This window comes from Corvus hawaiiensis, chromosome 9 (assembly GCF_020740725.1).
Source record: "Corvus hawaiiensis isolate bCorHaw1 chromosome 9, bCorHaw1.pri.cur, whole genome shotgun sequence".
NCBI classification, from domain to species: domain Eukaryota; kingdom Metazoa; phylum Chordata; class Aves; order Passeriformes; family Corvidae; genus Corvus; species Corvus hawaiiensis.
Window position 1 is genome coordinate 18,571,692 of NC_063221.1, and position 16,328 is coordinate 18,588,019.

General features: G+C 38.6%; 1 protein-coding gene across 3 annotated transcripts in view; it reads left to right on the plus strand.

Moving 5' to 3' along the window:
• COL24A1 (collagen type XXIV alpha 1 chain) overlaps positions 1–16,328 on the plus strand; it is a 127,395-nt gene that overhangs the window by 86,926 nt on the left and 24,141 nt on the right. For 2 of the 3 annotated variants that reach the window (XM_048313210.1, XM_048313211.1), the window contains exons 29-40: positions 3,909–3,962; positions 4,415–4,459; positions 5,707–5,760; positions 8,659–8,712; positions 9,710–9,763; positions 9,981–10,034; positions 11,301–11,354; positions 11,919–12,026; positions 13,551–13,604; positions 14,080–14,187; positions 15,093–15,146; positions 15,931–15,984. In XM_048313210.1, coding sequence (XP_048169167.1) covers positions 3,909–3,962; positions 4,415–4,459; positions 5,707–5,760; positions 8,659–8,712; positions 9,710–9,763; positions 9,981–10,034; positions 11,301–11,354; positions 11,919–12,026; positions 13,551–13,604; positions 14,080–14,187; positions 15,093–15,146; positions 15,931–15,984 — 747 coding nt within the window. Of the gene's footprint in view, positions 1–3,908; positions 3,963–4,249; positions 4,295–4,414; positions 4,460–5,706; positions 5,761–8,658; positions 8,713–9,709; positions 9,764–9,980; positions 10,035–11,300; positions 11,355–11,918; positions 12,027–13,550; positions 13,605–14,079; positions 14,188–15,092; positions 15,147–15,930; positions 15,985–16,328 lie in introns of all 3 variants that reach the window. The other variant, XM_048313209.1, reaches the window with a different exon arrangement.

A 16,328-nucleotide genomic window follows, 5' to 3' on the forward strand; every position in this document is an offset into this window, starting at 1 on the left:
GATACTTCAATGGCAGAATGCCACTGAGGGTGAGAGTATCTATATGGAGGAGAAAATATTTCTTTCCAGGACCAGAAGGAAGAAATACATTACTCTGGAAGCCTGGCAGTGCAAGCAGCCATGAAGTTGTTGCGTGATCTTTTGTTGTTCTTGTTTGCTCAAGTGTGAAGTAAACCATAGTGTCAGAGACTGGTTCTGCTTTCAGTTCATACCATAATGTTGGACTAATACAGCTGTAGATCCTATATCATTAGATTCATTTCATAAGTGAGACCAAAGCAAAATTCCCAACAGGTGCTAAAATTCTTAGCAGTTAGTATTCTTCACATTGGTATTTGGTGTTTTAAAGCTCAAAAGAAGTAATTTTTCTGCTCTTACTTTCCTGGAATGCAGATAATTAAATTTTGACTTGAAAATGCAGATAAATGACCTAGTGAACTGCTGTAAATTTGGGGTCAGGAAGCAGCAGCTTATGTCTCTAGCAGCCAGTAGGGTTGTTGCTGGTTTAGTTGTATCTGTACTGGCATGAAGAACCTCAGTTGCTTGAGGACTTCAGTGCTGAATTTTAATGAGCGATATCTCTGATACTTCTCACAGCAGGGACTATGGAACTTAGCAAATTGTGTGCACTTGTGAAACAAGTGTCCAGTGTGCTTGGTAATACATTGATAGCTGAATGTGTTTATCCGTCTTAACTGTTTGAAAGAAGTGCAACTAAATTGATGAAGTTTTCTAATATTCTTCCATGTCAGCCACCAAAAAAGAGAAGTAGCTATATATTGTGCTTGTTTTATTTTCGCTCTTCTGGTATTTGGGAGACAGGACGAGAAAGAATAAAAATAGTTAATTTGTGCTTTTTACCTTCTTAGATTAACTTTTTCAAAGAATATCATCCTAGAGTTTTCAATGTAAAATGTTCCATTTTAGAGAGAGAGCTGAAACCATGCCAAAGAAAAATGTAGTAGCAATCGACCAGCAGCCTTACTCTCCAGCTCTGTTGCAACGTAATTTAAATAACAGCAGGCAAATCAAGTATATCTCTCATTCTGTACTAGCTACAGTAAGAAATTGTACAATCCAATTCATCCATGCCAATAAGGAGTCACACCATACTATTTATAGGAATGTAATGGTGTGCTTTTTTCAGGATATTAAATTGCCTTTCCCTTGGATTCCTGCCCTTTGTTCTGCGGCTGGCTAAAGGCAGGCATGTCCCAGAGGATCATGTTGCTTTCTGTTATTTTGTTTTCAATTCAAAGTTATATAGTACAAGGTTGGTGTTTTAAATAGTAGACTTTTTCATTTAACTATTAGTGATTGAATCAGTTGTCATGGGCTGCCAAGGTGAGCTCCATTGAAATGGAGATCTGTGTGAATACCAGAAAGGTTTGGTGTGTTATGTGCATAGCACAGACTGAGAATATTTTGCAGTCTCCTGACAGGCCTGTTTCTCAAACTCCAAGCTGTGATCCTCTTTATAATTAAAATTACATCAGAAGTGTTCAAAGAATTTGTCTGGTAATTCTTAATGATAGAAGATAAAACCTAGAAAGATATTTCTTTATTACACAAATCTGTAAAATGAAAACGTCCTTTTGCTTCCTTGAATATTTAATCTTGAGATTCTCACCTCTGGTCAGCCCTGTAGAGAATGCACAAAGAGAAATGACAGGTCGCATATCTAAATATCTGAAAAAAATCTAAAACTATCCTGCAACTGCTCAACTTAACGCTCTCAATTTCCCCTTTCCTGCGTTGCCCTAGGTGATTCCTCCACAGGTCTTCCTTGAGCTTCTCTCCCTTCTGCCCCCACAGCTGAATGACCTGTCCTCGCTTCATCTCAGTCTCCTCCTGTTCTTTGAGACATTTCAGATCAGGGGACAATAAACCTGCTAAATCTGCCTTGAATTTTTGTCACAACCCATTTTGTGTGTGTTGCAAATAGCAGTTATGGAACAAAAGTGCAGAGCAGTAACCTGAAATTAATTTGATCAAGATATGTTTGCATTATGCTATATAGTAATTCAACAATTGAGTTATCCAATTACATAATCTTAACATGAGGCCCAATATAAATGTTTTTATAAAGGCCTCCTTTGCCTTTGAAAACACCACTAGTGTTTTGTTTCTAATCTCTGAGCGTATTGATGTCACAGGGCTTTTTCTACAGACTTCAGTATTCTTTGGTTTGGGACCTTTCTCATTAAGTGCCATGTGGCAGCTTAGTGTTGTCTTCTGTAGCCTCTTTTCTTGTCTATCCCAAAAAAATGCCTGTAATTGCTCAGTCCTGGCTTATACCAAAACAAAAAAGGTGGCCAGACTAACCCAAGGATTGCCTTACAAAAGCTGTGTCCCAAACTACAGAGGTATCAAAAGTATTCAGCTTTCCTTGCTCTTTTCTCTTTTCCTATGGTTTCTGTGTTCCTTTGTGCTGGCCAGAAGTAGCAGTGCTGAAATCATGACAGATGAGTTCTCATGGGATATTTCTGGTTTTGCCAGGGGTTGTAACTATATATCAGCTCACATGAAAGGCCTGTTCCTGAGAGGTTTTCATTTCAGGAGAAAGCCTAAATTATTCTGGCTGCACACTCTTCCTGAGTTACCAGTCAGCCATTTTCACTTTTGCTCCAGAGAAAAGTGGATGGGTGCTCACCACATGTTCCGACAGAGATTTTGATATGGATCAGTAAGTCCAAGTCAGAGAGAACAAATTCTGGTATGTTTTTTCTCAAAACATTCAAGAGAAATATGGAAGTCCCAGATATTTTTGCAGGGAAAGTAATTTAAATTAAATCAGATGTGCTTCCAACAAAGTCATTTTACAAGCCCCTATTACTATCTATTAGAAAAGCATTACGACTCTGAAAATCAGTCGTGATTGGATGCCCTTCACTATAAACTATGACCCAAGATGTAAGGTTCTCTACAACTCCGAAATTCACCATAGAAATGGAGATTGTTTTCCTCTAGGCACTGCCACAGTAGTGTACTAACTCCCACTGATGCCAGCCCAGCCCAGATGCCACCCAGAAAGCTGTTATGTCTCATCCTTCCAATGCATACTGCTGTAAAAAGCCTGTCTTGATACTTCTTCCTTTGAAGTGGTCGTTAGTTTTAAGTTGTTATTAACTGGTTTTAATTTAATGTTCCATACCTAAACAGTCATGGTTTTTACAATTATGGAAATAACCTCCTAAACCAGCATGGATAAAATACTCTTTTCCATTTTGCTCATGACCTATTTAAGGTTTTTTCATTTGCTTGTAAGATAATGGATTTAGATTTCCAATCTTAAATAATAAAATTCTGAATGTTTTGGCAATAATTATTTGCTCTATTATGCAACAATAATGTAACAGGTTATCTTTGTTCACCTATTGGTTATAAAAATCAATTTACAGAAATGTTTTGGTCCAACAATAGAGCACAATAGTTCACAGTTATCAATTGGTTCTAATCTTGCCTCAAACTGGTTTTCTAATGGAAGAACTTTATCTGCTTGTTTTAGAGTCTTACTAGCAAGATCGGTTTTTGCATATACATCTTATAATATGCTCAAAAGCAAGTACTCCATATATACAGTGTTCATCTAAATTCCTCTAAGCATGTGTCTGTTGCATGAGTACAAGGTGGATGAAAAAGAGAACAGAAAATATCAGCCTGCCATCTGGCTCCAACAGAGATGCTGAATGTTTTGTTTACATACTTTTCAAAAAATCTTTCTTCTTAAATTCATAATTCAGAAAACCAGAAACTTATTTTATTCTTTGAAGCTTTGTTTCATACAATGAAAATTGGTTTTCATGCTAACAAAATGTTTCTCCTCTCCTAAAACTTATGTAACATCTCCTTAATGACAACCAAAATAATGCATAATTAGTATTCCAAATGACTTGTTCAATATTCAGGGGCCAAGAGGTCTCGATGGTCCTCCAGGAGAACTGGGAACAGAAGGCATTAAGGTGAGTGCTTGCATTGCTCAGTACTGTATAAAACACTGAGGTAGACCATAACAGATAAAAGAAAACAAAAAACCCCAACCCATCATGGCAGAAGCCACAGAGTTCCATTTAATCCAAGAGATTTGCAAATTTCTGCCTTTTCCAGGTGCTTCCTTGTTACAGTATGAGCACATCTAAGCCTGAATCTGCACTTTCGTGTAGTTACCCAGTATTTAAACTCACAGTAACTGTATGCAGATTATCAAGCAAATGTATGTAGAATTCACACATGGTTTGTTATTTATCAGGGAGAAAGAGGTGCTCCAGGAAAGAAAGGAGTTCCTGGGCTCATTGTAAGTATTGGAGACAGTCTTTGTAGTAAGCTTTAACACAGTAACTACTGATTTCTGAGCTGTGTTTGGAAATTACTTGAAAATACAATTACATTGTCTTTTATATTTCTCTATAACCAGGGTAAAGCTGGAAATCCAGGAGAAAGAGGAGATTTGGGTGCACTTGTGAGTATGAAATTCCCTAGTACTTCTACCCAAAAAATCTGGAAAATCTCATCCTTTGTTTGACACTTGGGTATGAGGAAGTTTATCTACTTCAGAGCAGCTGGAAAACTCTGACAGTTTGCATTTATTCATACAAAGAACCAGGGACAGAAGTGAGAGAAAGTGTGACATGATCTAGCCTGCTAAAAGACCAGTGTTTTCATGGTTGTTGGTCCTCAGAATACAACATGACAGTAAATTGAAGCAGAAGAAATGGCTGTTGTGGTTGAAGGTGCAAACTTAGAAGTTTCTTCTGGTTTTTTTTTAGTTTTATTGCAATTTTAAGGATGAAAGTCATTGTGACATAGAACAATAATTGTTTGCTAGATTTTGGGGTAGGTGTGTGTTTTCAGTGTAGGGATAAATGTAGAAATGTATTAAACGTATATCATGTATAGGAGAAAATTCTTCCTTCTAGTGCTTCTTTGAATAGAAATCTAATGTGTTCTATTTGAGGCTTTTTTTTACAGAGCAGATTATCAGTCAGTCCAAATCATACTGGATTTTCAACAAAGAAGGAAGCAGAAAAGCAGAAACAAAGCAATAACGGTGGTGATTTTGTTCTACAGTTGAAACTCAAAATGTTGATTGTCACCACATTTCTCTTGCTTTTCTGCTCAGATTTAGGAGCTTGTTCCCTCTTACCTTTAACACAAGAGGTTTTCATTTCCTCTTCATTCACTAGAACTTTCAGATGTATTTATATATACAGAAATGAATGAAGCAAAACCTCATTAGGCTGAAATGATGTGAAATGGTACATTTATTGCAAAGTACAAGATCCTGATCTATTGCTCCTACAGCTACATTTTGTAGAAGACAGTGTGAGATAGAAATGCTATGAGAAAGGTTGAACAAAGTGTGCTGTAAACCTTACTGATTATCTAAAGTACAGCTTCTAGGGCAGTTTGGACATAGAAGCAGCACATTGTTCTAAGGAGAATTACAAGGAACTGGTAAATGGTGGCTCAGCTAAGATTCATTTGTATGAAAGCAAAACTGAGGAAGGAGTTGGTCAGGACTCCCTCACCTGCCGCAGAAGCCGGTGATAGGTCAATGCATGTCAGTCAGAAAAAAAGGCTGCACATATTTCTCGGATGTTTCTGTGTTAGTTACTGTGTGAGCAGAAACAAAAGAGGAAGTGGTTGTTCTCAGAATATGAAGCAGCTTTTTTCCAATGATTTTTTTATTTCATTTTAATCTTCCAGGGTTTGCTTGGGCCTCCAGGAACCACAGGAGACAGGGGACCAATGGGAGAGCCAGTAAGTTGATCCTTATGCCTGCTTCAAAGTTTTTCCATGTATTATACAAGCTCCCTGACAACTCAAGCTCCATTTTACCAAGATCCACTGTTGCCAGCTGTGGTTAGGTAGGAATGGTGGGGTGATTGTTCAAAAACTGCAGAGCTGGAGTCTGCCTCCGTTGCTTAGTGTAACCTGTTCAACCTGTTAATCTTGTTGGGAAGCTCTATAGTAAGGGATGCACAACATAAGAAAGTGTAACAGAACATAGATCACACTATTATGTGGCTTTACACCACATTGAGGTAGCTACTATGTTGTGTATTACGTAAATGTATGTGCCAACACTTTAGTGGTGTTTTTTTGGGCAAATATTAGGATTGTTGTTCGGGAACACAGGGACCACATCTATTTGGCAGGTTAAATTTTCAGTAAGAAACTGCTATAATAAACCTCAGACATTCCTCAGCTGGATGGATTCTTGTTACTACGTCAAAGACGTGCTCACTTTCATGTGGCTAATATTGTTACAGAAGATCATGCAGAATATGCAGCAAGTATGTGTAATATACTGCAAGATATAGCCATGACAGGAATAGCATTGCAGCACCATCTCTGGGGGAAATCATATTATATAAGTACAGTGAAAAAATATATGCTGCCTTAGGGAGAAGGCTGCCATTTTCTGGTGCAGAAATCTAATAGAGTTGTCAAAAACTGTGTGTTTACATTGCTTCTGGAAAGTAATTTTGCACAGTAAATTGCACATAGTTAATTTAGATCTCAAAAGTGAAGTGTTGATAAAAATTGTATTATTTTTAGTGTTACTAGTATTTAATATTTTTTCCAATATTATTTCTACTAATCCATAGACTGACATGTGTAAAGAAAGTAATCGCACATTTTGAGGGGCTAGAAAAGCACCAACAATTATTTGGTAAATTTTGTTTAGGGTAGAATTGCCTACTTAACTTGAGCTGCCAACCTGTAGGAATGGCAAAATGTTTCACAGAAAATGTATTTTCTAATGGTTGTCACTGGATTCCTGTTACTTTGTCTCTTTCATTTATTAATCTTATCATCATGTTGCAACACGTGAGAGCCTTACAATGAAAGGTTTATATGTCAAATTCCTGCCATCTTCTGTTCAGATCTGAATTTTCATATCAATAGAATGTCTGTCCTAAGTGGCCTACTCTTGAGCAGCCTACATTTCTGTTGTGCTCATCAACATAGAAACTGCATATTCAGTGTGAGAAACAAACCTCCTCCTGTGAACAGGATATCTTTTCTGTCAAGTGCTGAAAGAGTAAAATCTCTTCAGAAAATGGTCTGCAGAGCTAGAAAGAAGTGATAAAATGACAGAAGATACTGTGCAACACAACGCGCTTTTTTTAGGTGCCCATCCAAGCAGCTTGACTTCATCCTCTGTCAGCTGGTCACTGTGTGAAAGCCAGCAGCTGAGGTTTTCTGGCCCTGTCACTAGCTCTACACAGAGCAGAAAACCCCGAACTGTTGGTGGAGGAGCAGAGAAATATAAGCAATTAGAACTACTTGTATTAACGGGGTTGATCTAAATTACACTCAAACTTTATCTAATTGTCAGACATTTCAGTAAAACCCTTCTTTGCAAATTACCTGATGTTAATGGTTAAAAAGAGTCCTGATACTTCTATAAATTTTTCGCTTCTGAAAGTCTCGGGAGAAAGATACATTGCCAATCCAGCAGCCTTATCTCTATGGTAATGTGAAGAAATACTGGACTTTTGAATCAAACTGAAGCTTTGTGACACTTGCCTAGTGGAATTTTATGGAGTTGCTGCAAATGAAAATCAATCAACTTAGTTTAGGACCAACTGAATTCTCAAAGGGAAGTAACTGCAGTTTTAGTTGTTCATATTTAAATGAAGATAAAAGGTCATATTTATGCATCTGCTGGAATTCTGTCAGTAATATGCAATTGACATTGTTGTTACAAGGGAAGAAAATATTCACATTGTCATTGCCAGGTCATCAGGAGGAGCAAAACCATATGCATAGTTTGTAAGAGGAAGTGAAACAAAATAGAGTAAATATTTGTTCAAAAGGCTTCTATCGTAAATAGAAGCAGCATCTTTCTTTTACATGAGGATTGTAGATCAAGAAAATGTTTTGAATTTAGGATGTCTTTAGACACAGATGAGTCCCAAAGGGGTAAATAGAAACGAACTTTCTCGAAGTTCAAAGACTGGTTATACCCAGAGGCTGATTTGTCTTGACATACATTCACAATGGCTATAGAATCAGCTGTAAACTGTTACAGGCAACTTCTACTCCCCAGCACACAAATCCTACTCTGTGAGCCCAGATCTTACATGTGCAGAGAATTTGAATGTGCCACTTTGGGAAATGATCCCTGTAATTTTACTACTTACATGTAAGGCTGATAATAAAATGCTTATGGTATAGTTGTTAATATTACTAAGAAGGCTCCAGCCTTTAGTCTATTACGCCTCAGTGACCGTTCTGTACAAATGCTGCTAAATGCATGGTGAAACAAACAGTAGTTGTTTTCAGTTAATTCCATACCAGACTGTAGGCTTTTCCACAAAGCAAACCAGACAGTCTAACAAACCTTAATTAAACAAAGTCTCAGTTAGTCAAGAGAAGAGCTTAGTTCAGATAATAATTTATTTTTGGTCTAAAAGAAAAGACATCTGTGCTATTATTTGAGATCTGTTATTTCAGTGTGTCAAGGCTGGCAATGATTGGTACTATATGCCATAATGGGACTTGGATACACTGTTGGATTCAGGAGGAAAGACAATGAAATACATTTCTTTATTCCAGCTGGAAGAGCTGTGAAGAGACAAATTGAACACACTACAATGTAATTTAATGTTAATTGAATGATGCATCCAAAATTTTGTTTAATGCCAGGGTCCAAGAGGACAGCCAGGGGATGCTGGCCCTACTGGAGAAATGGGTTTTGAGGTGAGCTTTTAATCACTTATATAGCAATTACAAATACTCAAACAACTGACTAAGCCTGGACAGTATGTTTATAAAATTTTTTTATTGCTTGCAGCTGACTTAAATATCATGAGCTACTGAGAGACTCTTACTTAAAGCTGTTACCAAAAAATGTTTAAAATAAGTAGCTTTTTCTGTTGTAAGCACTGTCTTTGAGCATACATTCATGATATCTGTCATAGAAGGTGAATATTTAATCAAGTAAACAACCTTTTTTTTGGGGGGGGCGGAGAGCACCATTCTCCTTGCAGTTAGGTAGTAAAACACCATTAATCACATGTTCTTTCAAATTGTAGATAAAGGAAAGCAGCTGTAGATAGCCTTCTTGCTTAACTTTTGCTTCTGTTTTTTGCTTTGTTTTTAATATTTCATTGAGAAAAATGTGACAGAATGTATTAGCCACATTTGTAATGAAGTACCCAAGGGATGAGCTCACTTAGAACAGTAGGGATCTGGCTTATTTGAAGAAATGCTCTTCCTCAGTCACCCCAAATCCAGACTGACTATTAAGAACTAAGTTTTATATGTAAACTTTACAGAAAGCTGTCTGATACCATTAACTCATTAAGGGCTGAGGCCTCCAAAAAGGACTTTGTTCTCCAAAGGCTGTATCTACTTGGCTCCAAGCCTAAACGGAGATGAAGTTGTCAGTCAGATTTACAGAAGGTAGATGCTTGCTCAGCAGTAATTTATGGTGAAAGGTACAGGCTTAGTGGTACTGCTGAGTCTTCAGTATGTTCCTGACCCACAGTGTATTTCCTGAACTCCTTCTATACCCTCCTTTCTTTTCTGTTTGGCTCTAGAAAGAACAAAGAACTGTGTTGTCTTGATTGATTTTTCAGACCTTCATCTTTCCCAGAGTGTCATGTCATTCTTCCGCTTCAATTTTGGGTGTATTATTTAGTTGTTGCAAAATTATTACTAGTGATCATGTAACAATAGCTCTTGTACCATGCAGGGACCTCCTGGCCCTGAAGGAGAACCTGGTCTGCAGGGGGAACCAGGCACAAAGGTAAATGTTGAAATTATTCTCTTATGCCGTTTAAATTTTCAAATTTTCATAAAAGCAAATCAGAGAGATCTGATTTGTTAGCCAAGTAGACAGTGGTACAGGAAATGGACCATTAAGAAATACTGTTATTGTCATGATGACTACATCAGCTGTAAACCCTGTTATTGTTACAAATATTGTCCTTTAAAATCCAATTATTTTCCTTGTGACATCCCAGGGAGACATTGGACCTGCTGGGAAGGCTGGAGAACCAGGTGACCAAGGTTTAAGGGTAAGCTATGGACACAAGCCTTCTTCTACAACAGAAAAGTATTTTATGAAGTACAGGTCGAGAAGTCTTGATTTATCGGAAGAATTCAATAAGAAGCTATGTTCTGATAACCTCTTTTTTTAAAGAAAATAAAACAGTGTAATACTGTGGCAAGTTAGAAAGAGTATTGATGGAGGAAGAGTGGCTTGAGAGCTGCTCTGCAGAAAGGGCCTTGGGGGTGCTGGTCAACGGTGTCTGAACATGAGCCAGCATGTGCCCAGGTGGCCAAGAAGGCCAATGGTATCCTGGTCTGTGTCAGAAAAATTGTGGCCAGCAAGACCAGGGCAGTGAATTTTTCCCTGTATTTGGCACTGGTTGAGCTGCACCTTGAGCTTTGTGTCCAGTTCTGGGTCTCATTTCAAAAAGGACATTGATGTGCTGGAGCATGTCCAGAGAAGGGAAACGCTGCTGGTGAAGCAAAAGTTTTATGAGAAGCAGTTGAGGGAGCATGGGCTGTTCAGCCTGAGGAAAAGGAGGCCCATTGTTCTCTACAACTACCTGAAAGGAGGCTGTAGTGAGATGGGGGTCAGTCTCTTCTGCAAGCTAACAAGTGATAGAATGAAGGGCCTTAAGTTGTACCAGGAGAGGTTTAGATTGGATATAAGAAATGAAATTTTTACTGAAAGAGTGGTTAGGCATTGAAGTATATTGCCATGGGAAGTGGTAGAGTCATTGTCTCTTGAAGTGTTTGCGAGGCATCTGGGTGTGGCACTTGGGAATATGATTATGGTGGTGTTGGGCTGATGGTTGGAGCTTTCTGTCAACCTTGATGATTCTGTGTGGTTCCATGATTATAACGTTGAAATATTTCTGATGGTAAAGGCTGAGTTTTTCGTGGCCCTACAGTAAATCTGTAAATATACCAATATAGTAGCTATCCACATAAACATGGAAGATTCAGGACAGAATAGGTTTATTTTTGAGTTTACTGTAATTGCATGTTATATACTCTGAAACTAAACAAAATCTCACTGCTACTGTCTAAATCTCCAGTGTTATATGGACATAGTATTGCCTCATTTTTCTAATGCTGATCATCTTTTATATTTTCTTGTGTTGGATATTCATGGGCTGTGACACTGAAGATAAATAAACTGTAACAGCAAAAAAGTAGTTGTCCAAAAGATAATAAGCATGTATAAAACTATTATGAGTTCTTCCAAGACAATACCTCTATGTCAAGAAATTTAGGCAATAACGTTGTTTTCAACTGTTTCTTTCTATAAGGGTGAACCAGGGCCTCCAGGAGAAGATGGTGTTCAAGGAAAAGATGGCTCAAAGGTACATCAAGTTTCTGTAGCAGATGTAAAATACTCATATTAGCTTAAGGACCTAGATCTCCTCTTTTATCCTAGGTCAAAACCAGATCAACAGAGCCCAGTTGAGTGCACTTAATTTTAACATAGGAGCTCCTGTAAAGTACAGGCTTTCCTGTACCTTTTATGTCCATATCTACCTTGCAAGGGCTGCAAAGTTGAATGGCTTGACAAAGAAAACCCAGCTGGAGACATGAGTACAGCTTTTGCCTATGGCGACTAGAGTGCTGGAGAAAGCAAGCCCAAGGCTGCTCTGCTCCCTGAATTGGATCAGTGCTGTGCCAGGCACTGTGGCAGGTGCCAGGACAGGGGATGTCAGAGAGAACAACTTCATATATTTGGTGATGGATGAGGCAAAATGTGGCTATAGGAGTGTATGAATGAGATAGAAAGGGTTTTACCCTAACTTAGAGCCTGATCTGAATTTGACTGCTAAGATTCTCAGAGATTCAGAATTCCCTTTTCTTATGAACAAGTAATTCTGTAGCAGCAGGTTGACTAAGCTTTTTTTTTTTTTAATATGTTTTAGGGAGACCCTGGAGACCAGGGACTTGTTGGAGAAGGCGGTGAAAAAGGAGAGATGGGATTACCAGGAATTTCTGGGCCTCCTGGTGAACCTGGCATAGTGGGCATTCCTGTAAGTGTTTTCAGGTTGAAATGGAATTTTTGCTCATTTGCCTTTAGTAAGCAAATTTAATGTTTCCTTCTTCTTCTATTTTTGATTTTTCTGATTTTCTTTGTCATTTGAGATGACCATACTTAAGTAAGCTTTAGATGTGGTTCCGGATTGGTAGAAAGAGGAGACAAATGCTTTTCCTATCTTAAATATGTGACCTCTTTTCAAATAGGGATTCCTCACCACTTGTCATCCGGACACACAAACCACACACCCTGGAGCCTCTCACTTCAGATCTCTCTTCTCCAAACAATATGGCATCAACCATATACAGATCAAATAGTAGACAAGCATTAGACTTCACCATCAACATGGTTAGATCAGTTTGCCTATTCGTTCTGACACCACTCCTAGCATCTAAAATCCAACTATGAAGTTGTACGCAACTTCGTCATGAGAACTAGTATTTTGGAGCACAGTTTCCAAAGCAAGTATTGTAGCCTTAAGTCAGACCAGCTTCCCTTACCAAAAATCATTTTCTCATTTGCAGTCCTCTGGCTGCCTTCTGTGTAGTTCTTACGTGATGGTGGGGTCCGACAAAACATTAGTTGGAGCGCCAGCTGTTCACAGCTGTGAGCACTGTCCACTCTGTCCTCTAAGCATCCGTGTTACATTTTGCTGTCTTTAGTCCTGGGTTCTTCACAGTGAACTACTTTCCTAGTGAAAGAAAAAAGTGTTCTTTTAGTTGTTGGCACCCTTAGTGTGCTGCAGTTTTGTTTGTTTTTCCTCTCACTGTCTGTTTGAAATTGGCAGTTCTGGGGAAGATTGAAAGTTTCAGGCGTTGAAATTATTGTAAAACAGCTCAATCCTGGCATATATACACTGGATGTAATTATGCTTGTGTACAATAAACAACATCAGCAGTGCTTCTGTGCCTCAGTGAGACAGGCAGGTCTGGCAATTCAATTTTTGGGAGGATGTGGTTAGGGAGGGATTTTTCACTTTTCTGTTCTACACGTTCCAAAGGCAGCTGCAGAGCTGCCTTCTTCTCCCTTCATTCTCCCTGGCATCTGGGAGTGTTCACATCACAATTTTGGTTTGACCTCCTTCTAGAGATGCAGACAGATCACAACATCCTAGTCTAAACATGGAAATCAGTCTCCTATAGCCAATTGTCTGAGTGTTTCATTGGGGGTGAGACTAATATTACATTTTCCTTAAAAAGTAGCTTACACAGCAACAAATAAGCTTCACAAATCTGTTAAGTAATACATTCTGTGTGGACAAGATTTATTGGTTTTGTTTCTCCCCTATTTTCAGTGCATTTTCACTACTTTGATAAATAATCCCTGATGCTTGCCCACTTGTTTCTGCTATAACTAGAAACAGTCCTACTAACTTGCGTACAGCCACAGATAATGACATTTTTCCTCCCACCTCTCTGCTTTACAAAAGCCTACTTAGTTATGCAGCTTGGAGCAGAGGTTAAACATGTTTCCAGGCCTTTCTCAATCATTTCTTTTTCTCTCTCTAATAAATCTATAGGGCCCTGAAGGAACACCAGGAAATCCAGGTCAGAGGGGCCGTTTAGGAAAGAAGGTAGTATTTTTCATCTTCCCCAGTTCCCTTCCTTTTATCTGAGACTCAAATTTACATTACGAAATTCCACTGAACCACAGCTATCCCTGTTTTGTGTCATGCTTCAAGCCAATTTTTTTCTTGTTAGCCATAGCAATTAGAATTGTCATCATTCTGCAAACCGTAACATTCAAGAAATAAAGAAATTTAAATTTGTATCAGGATGTACTTTTGCAACTCAGGACAGTTTCTAGTTCTATTAAAAAACATTAAGCTTTGGCTAAAAGAAAACAAAAAAAAATAATAGGAAGACTTTAGCAGAGACTATTTTATACTGCAGAGTTCTGGGCTCAGACATTCTAATATCTACAGGAAATGACATACAGTAAATGTCATACCTATTAAATAATGCTGTTACACATTTTGATTAAGCATAAACTGCATTTTGAAACTCAGTGTCCGTCTCTTATTATTTTTAATACAATAACATCAACAGGGGGAAAAGGGGCAGCTTGGCCCTCCAGGAGAAGCTGGACCTGCTGGTGATTCTGGCCAACCTGGAAAAATTGGTCCCAAAGGTGCAAGAGGAACTCGAGGTCCTGTGGTTAGTAGAAAACATGCTTAATTAAGAGCTTGGAGGTGTTTCAGCATCAGAATGAGACCTGTTCACCTTTCCAGACAGAAACCCGGGGCATGCATCCGGAAGGAGCCCTCTCACACTTTTGGTCATCTGACAATTAGGGGAGTGGGATGGCAGAGCACACCATGGAATGTCCCACACTCCACATATAACCTCACTGCTATGGGTGTTTATAAACCTTTCCAGTTCCAAGAACAAAAACCAAGGGGTTTACTAACACATACAATAAGCCTTAGCTATGGCTGAAACAAAGCACTTCAGATGAAGACTACTATTCCTATCGAAGAGGAATCTTATCCAAAGTTAACTGAATTAAGTCTGTTCCATTAACTTTTAGCTCCTTTCATAGTAAGCTCCCCAAACTTGCTCCATACTGTGTGGCACATGCACTGAAGCATTCAGACTCCCCACTAGAGAGGGGAGTGTCAGTCCTGTCTCAGTCCAATCCCGTGGCCACTGAATGCAGCAGTGTGTTCCTGAACACAGGAAATAACAGAAGCAAAGTTTACTATCTAATTGCCAATATTTTCAAGAGAAGGACTCAGCTTTCTAAGGTGATGCCCACCCTCCACTTCTCTTGGCATACTAGCACTTAGTTCTTCCACAGCCCTCAAAGCTGAGATCCTTTAGATCTTAATTATGCACAAAGACTATAAGGTTAGGACTGAAAACATTGACCATTTTTTCCACAGAAGAATGAAAAGCCCAGTATTCTTTAATAAATTAAATAGGACCTACAAGAAAGTTGTCTGTGGTGTCAAGTGTCAGTATTTCAAGATTTTTCATGTGCTTACTTTATAAAGTAGTCATTGTTGTAGCACTTTACAAAGGAGCTCTTTTTTTCTCTCACTGATAACTGCACTTAACAGGGACACCTAGGAGGAATGGGACCTGAAGGAGAGCCAGGAATTCCAGGTTATGGGGTACGTTTTTTACTGAATTCAGGTACACGTATGTCCCAAAGTAAGTCTGTGGCACTCTAATTTCGAATATCTTAGGGATCTGTATCTAGACTACACAAACATTTTCAGGAAAGCCAGATACTCACATATGTTTATACAACATGTTTGCCTATTCAGAAATGTTAGCCTTAAGCAAGGATGGCTGGTTTTTGTGAGGTTTTTGTGTGTTTTCACTAGCAGGGGGGTTTTACCACAAACTTTAAACCCTTGTTTATCCAATGTGTCTCACCCCTTCTGAGTAAAGTTCTTATAAAACTACTACAGGTATATATATAAAGAAAGTTCAGCAAACACCACCACCTCTGCTTACTGTCTGGCCATGCAATTTTCATTTCAGTAACAGAAACTGATTGAATGAGGTTAGTTGAAGGACATAAAGATATTGTGACTTTCACTGAAAAATAGCTGTGAAAATCGTCATAGATGGATTGAGTAATCCTCTTACAGAGCAGACTGTCCAGTCTCTTTTCCAAACACAAACACCCATCAGTGACCCTAACCCTCAAGCAAGAACCAGCCCAGCTCCAATCACCTGCCTTAAACCCTGCCAGAATCTGTAGTTTCCCAATGTGCATAGAGGTTTTCCTGCGCACAGTCCATTTTCTGCCATTGATTTTGCTGTCATAACATGATTTAGAATAATTAGCCAGCAGAAAAAAAATGTAGTTAGTAGCTAAAAGAAAGTTTGGAATTATTTCTTTCTTTATTTGTTTTAAAATAATTTGTGTTTGGTTTGCTTCTTCAGGGTCACCAGGGTCCTCCAGGGCCCTCAGGGCCCCCAGGCCCCAAAGGAGAAAAGGTATGAACATGCATTTTACTGTCCTGTTTTGTGAAATTATAAAGGGAGGAAATGTAACTGCACACCTACTGTTTCCCACAGCAAGCAGCAAAAGCCACCATTTGCAGTATTTGTTAGTATTGTCAGAGACTATGAAAAGAAATGCAAAGTGAGGAAAAGGGTCATTCAGAGATGGAGTCCCAAATTATACCATTAAAATGTTTGTGGTTTTAAAACACAAGGTACCCACTGTACAGAACACAGTCTATTGTATCAGATAGCACCACTGCCCTTAGAGAGCACTGCTGACAAAAATAATCAGTGCAGAACCAGCTAAATATTTACTTAACTCTGAGTCTGTTAGT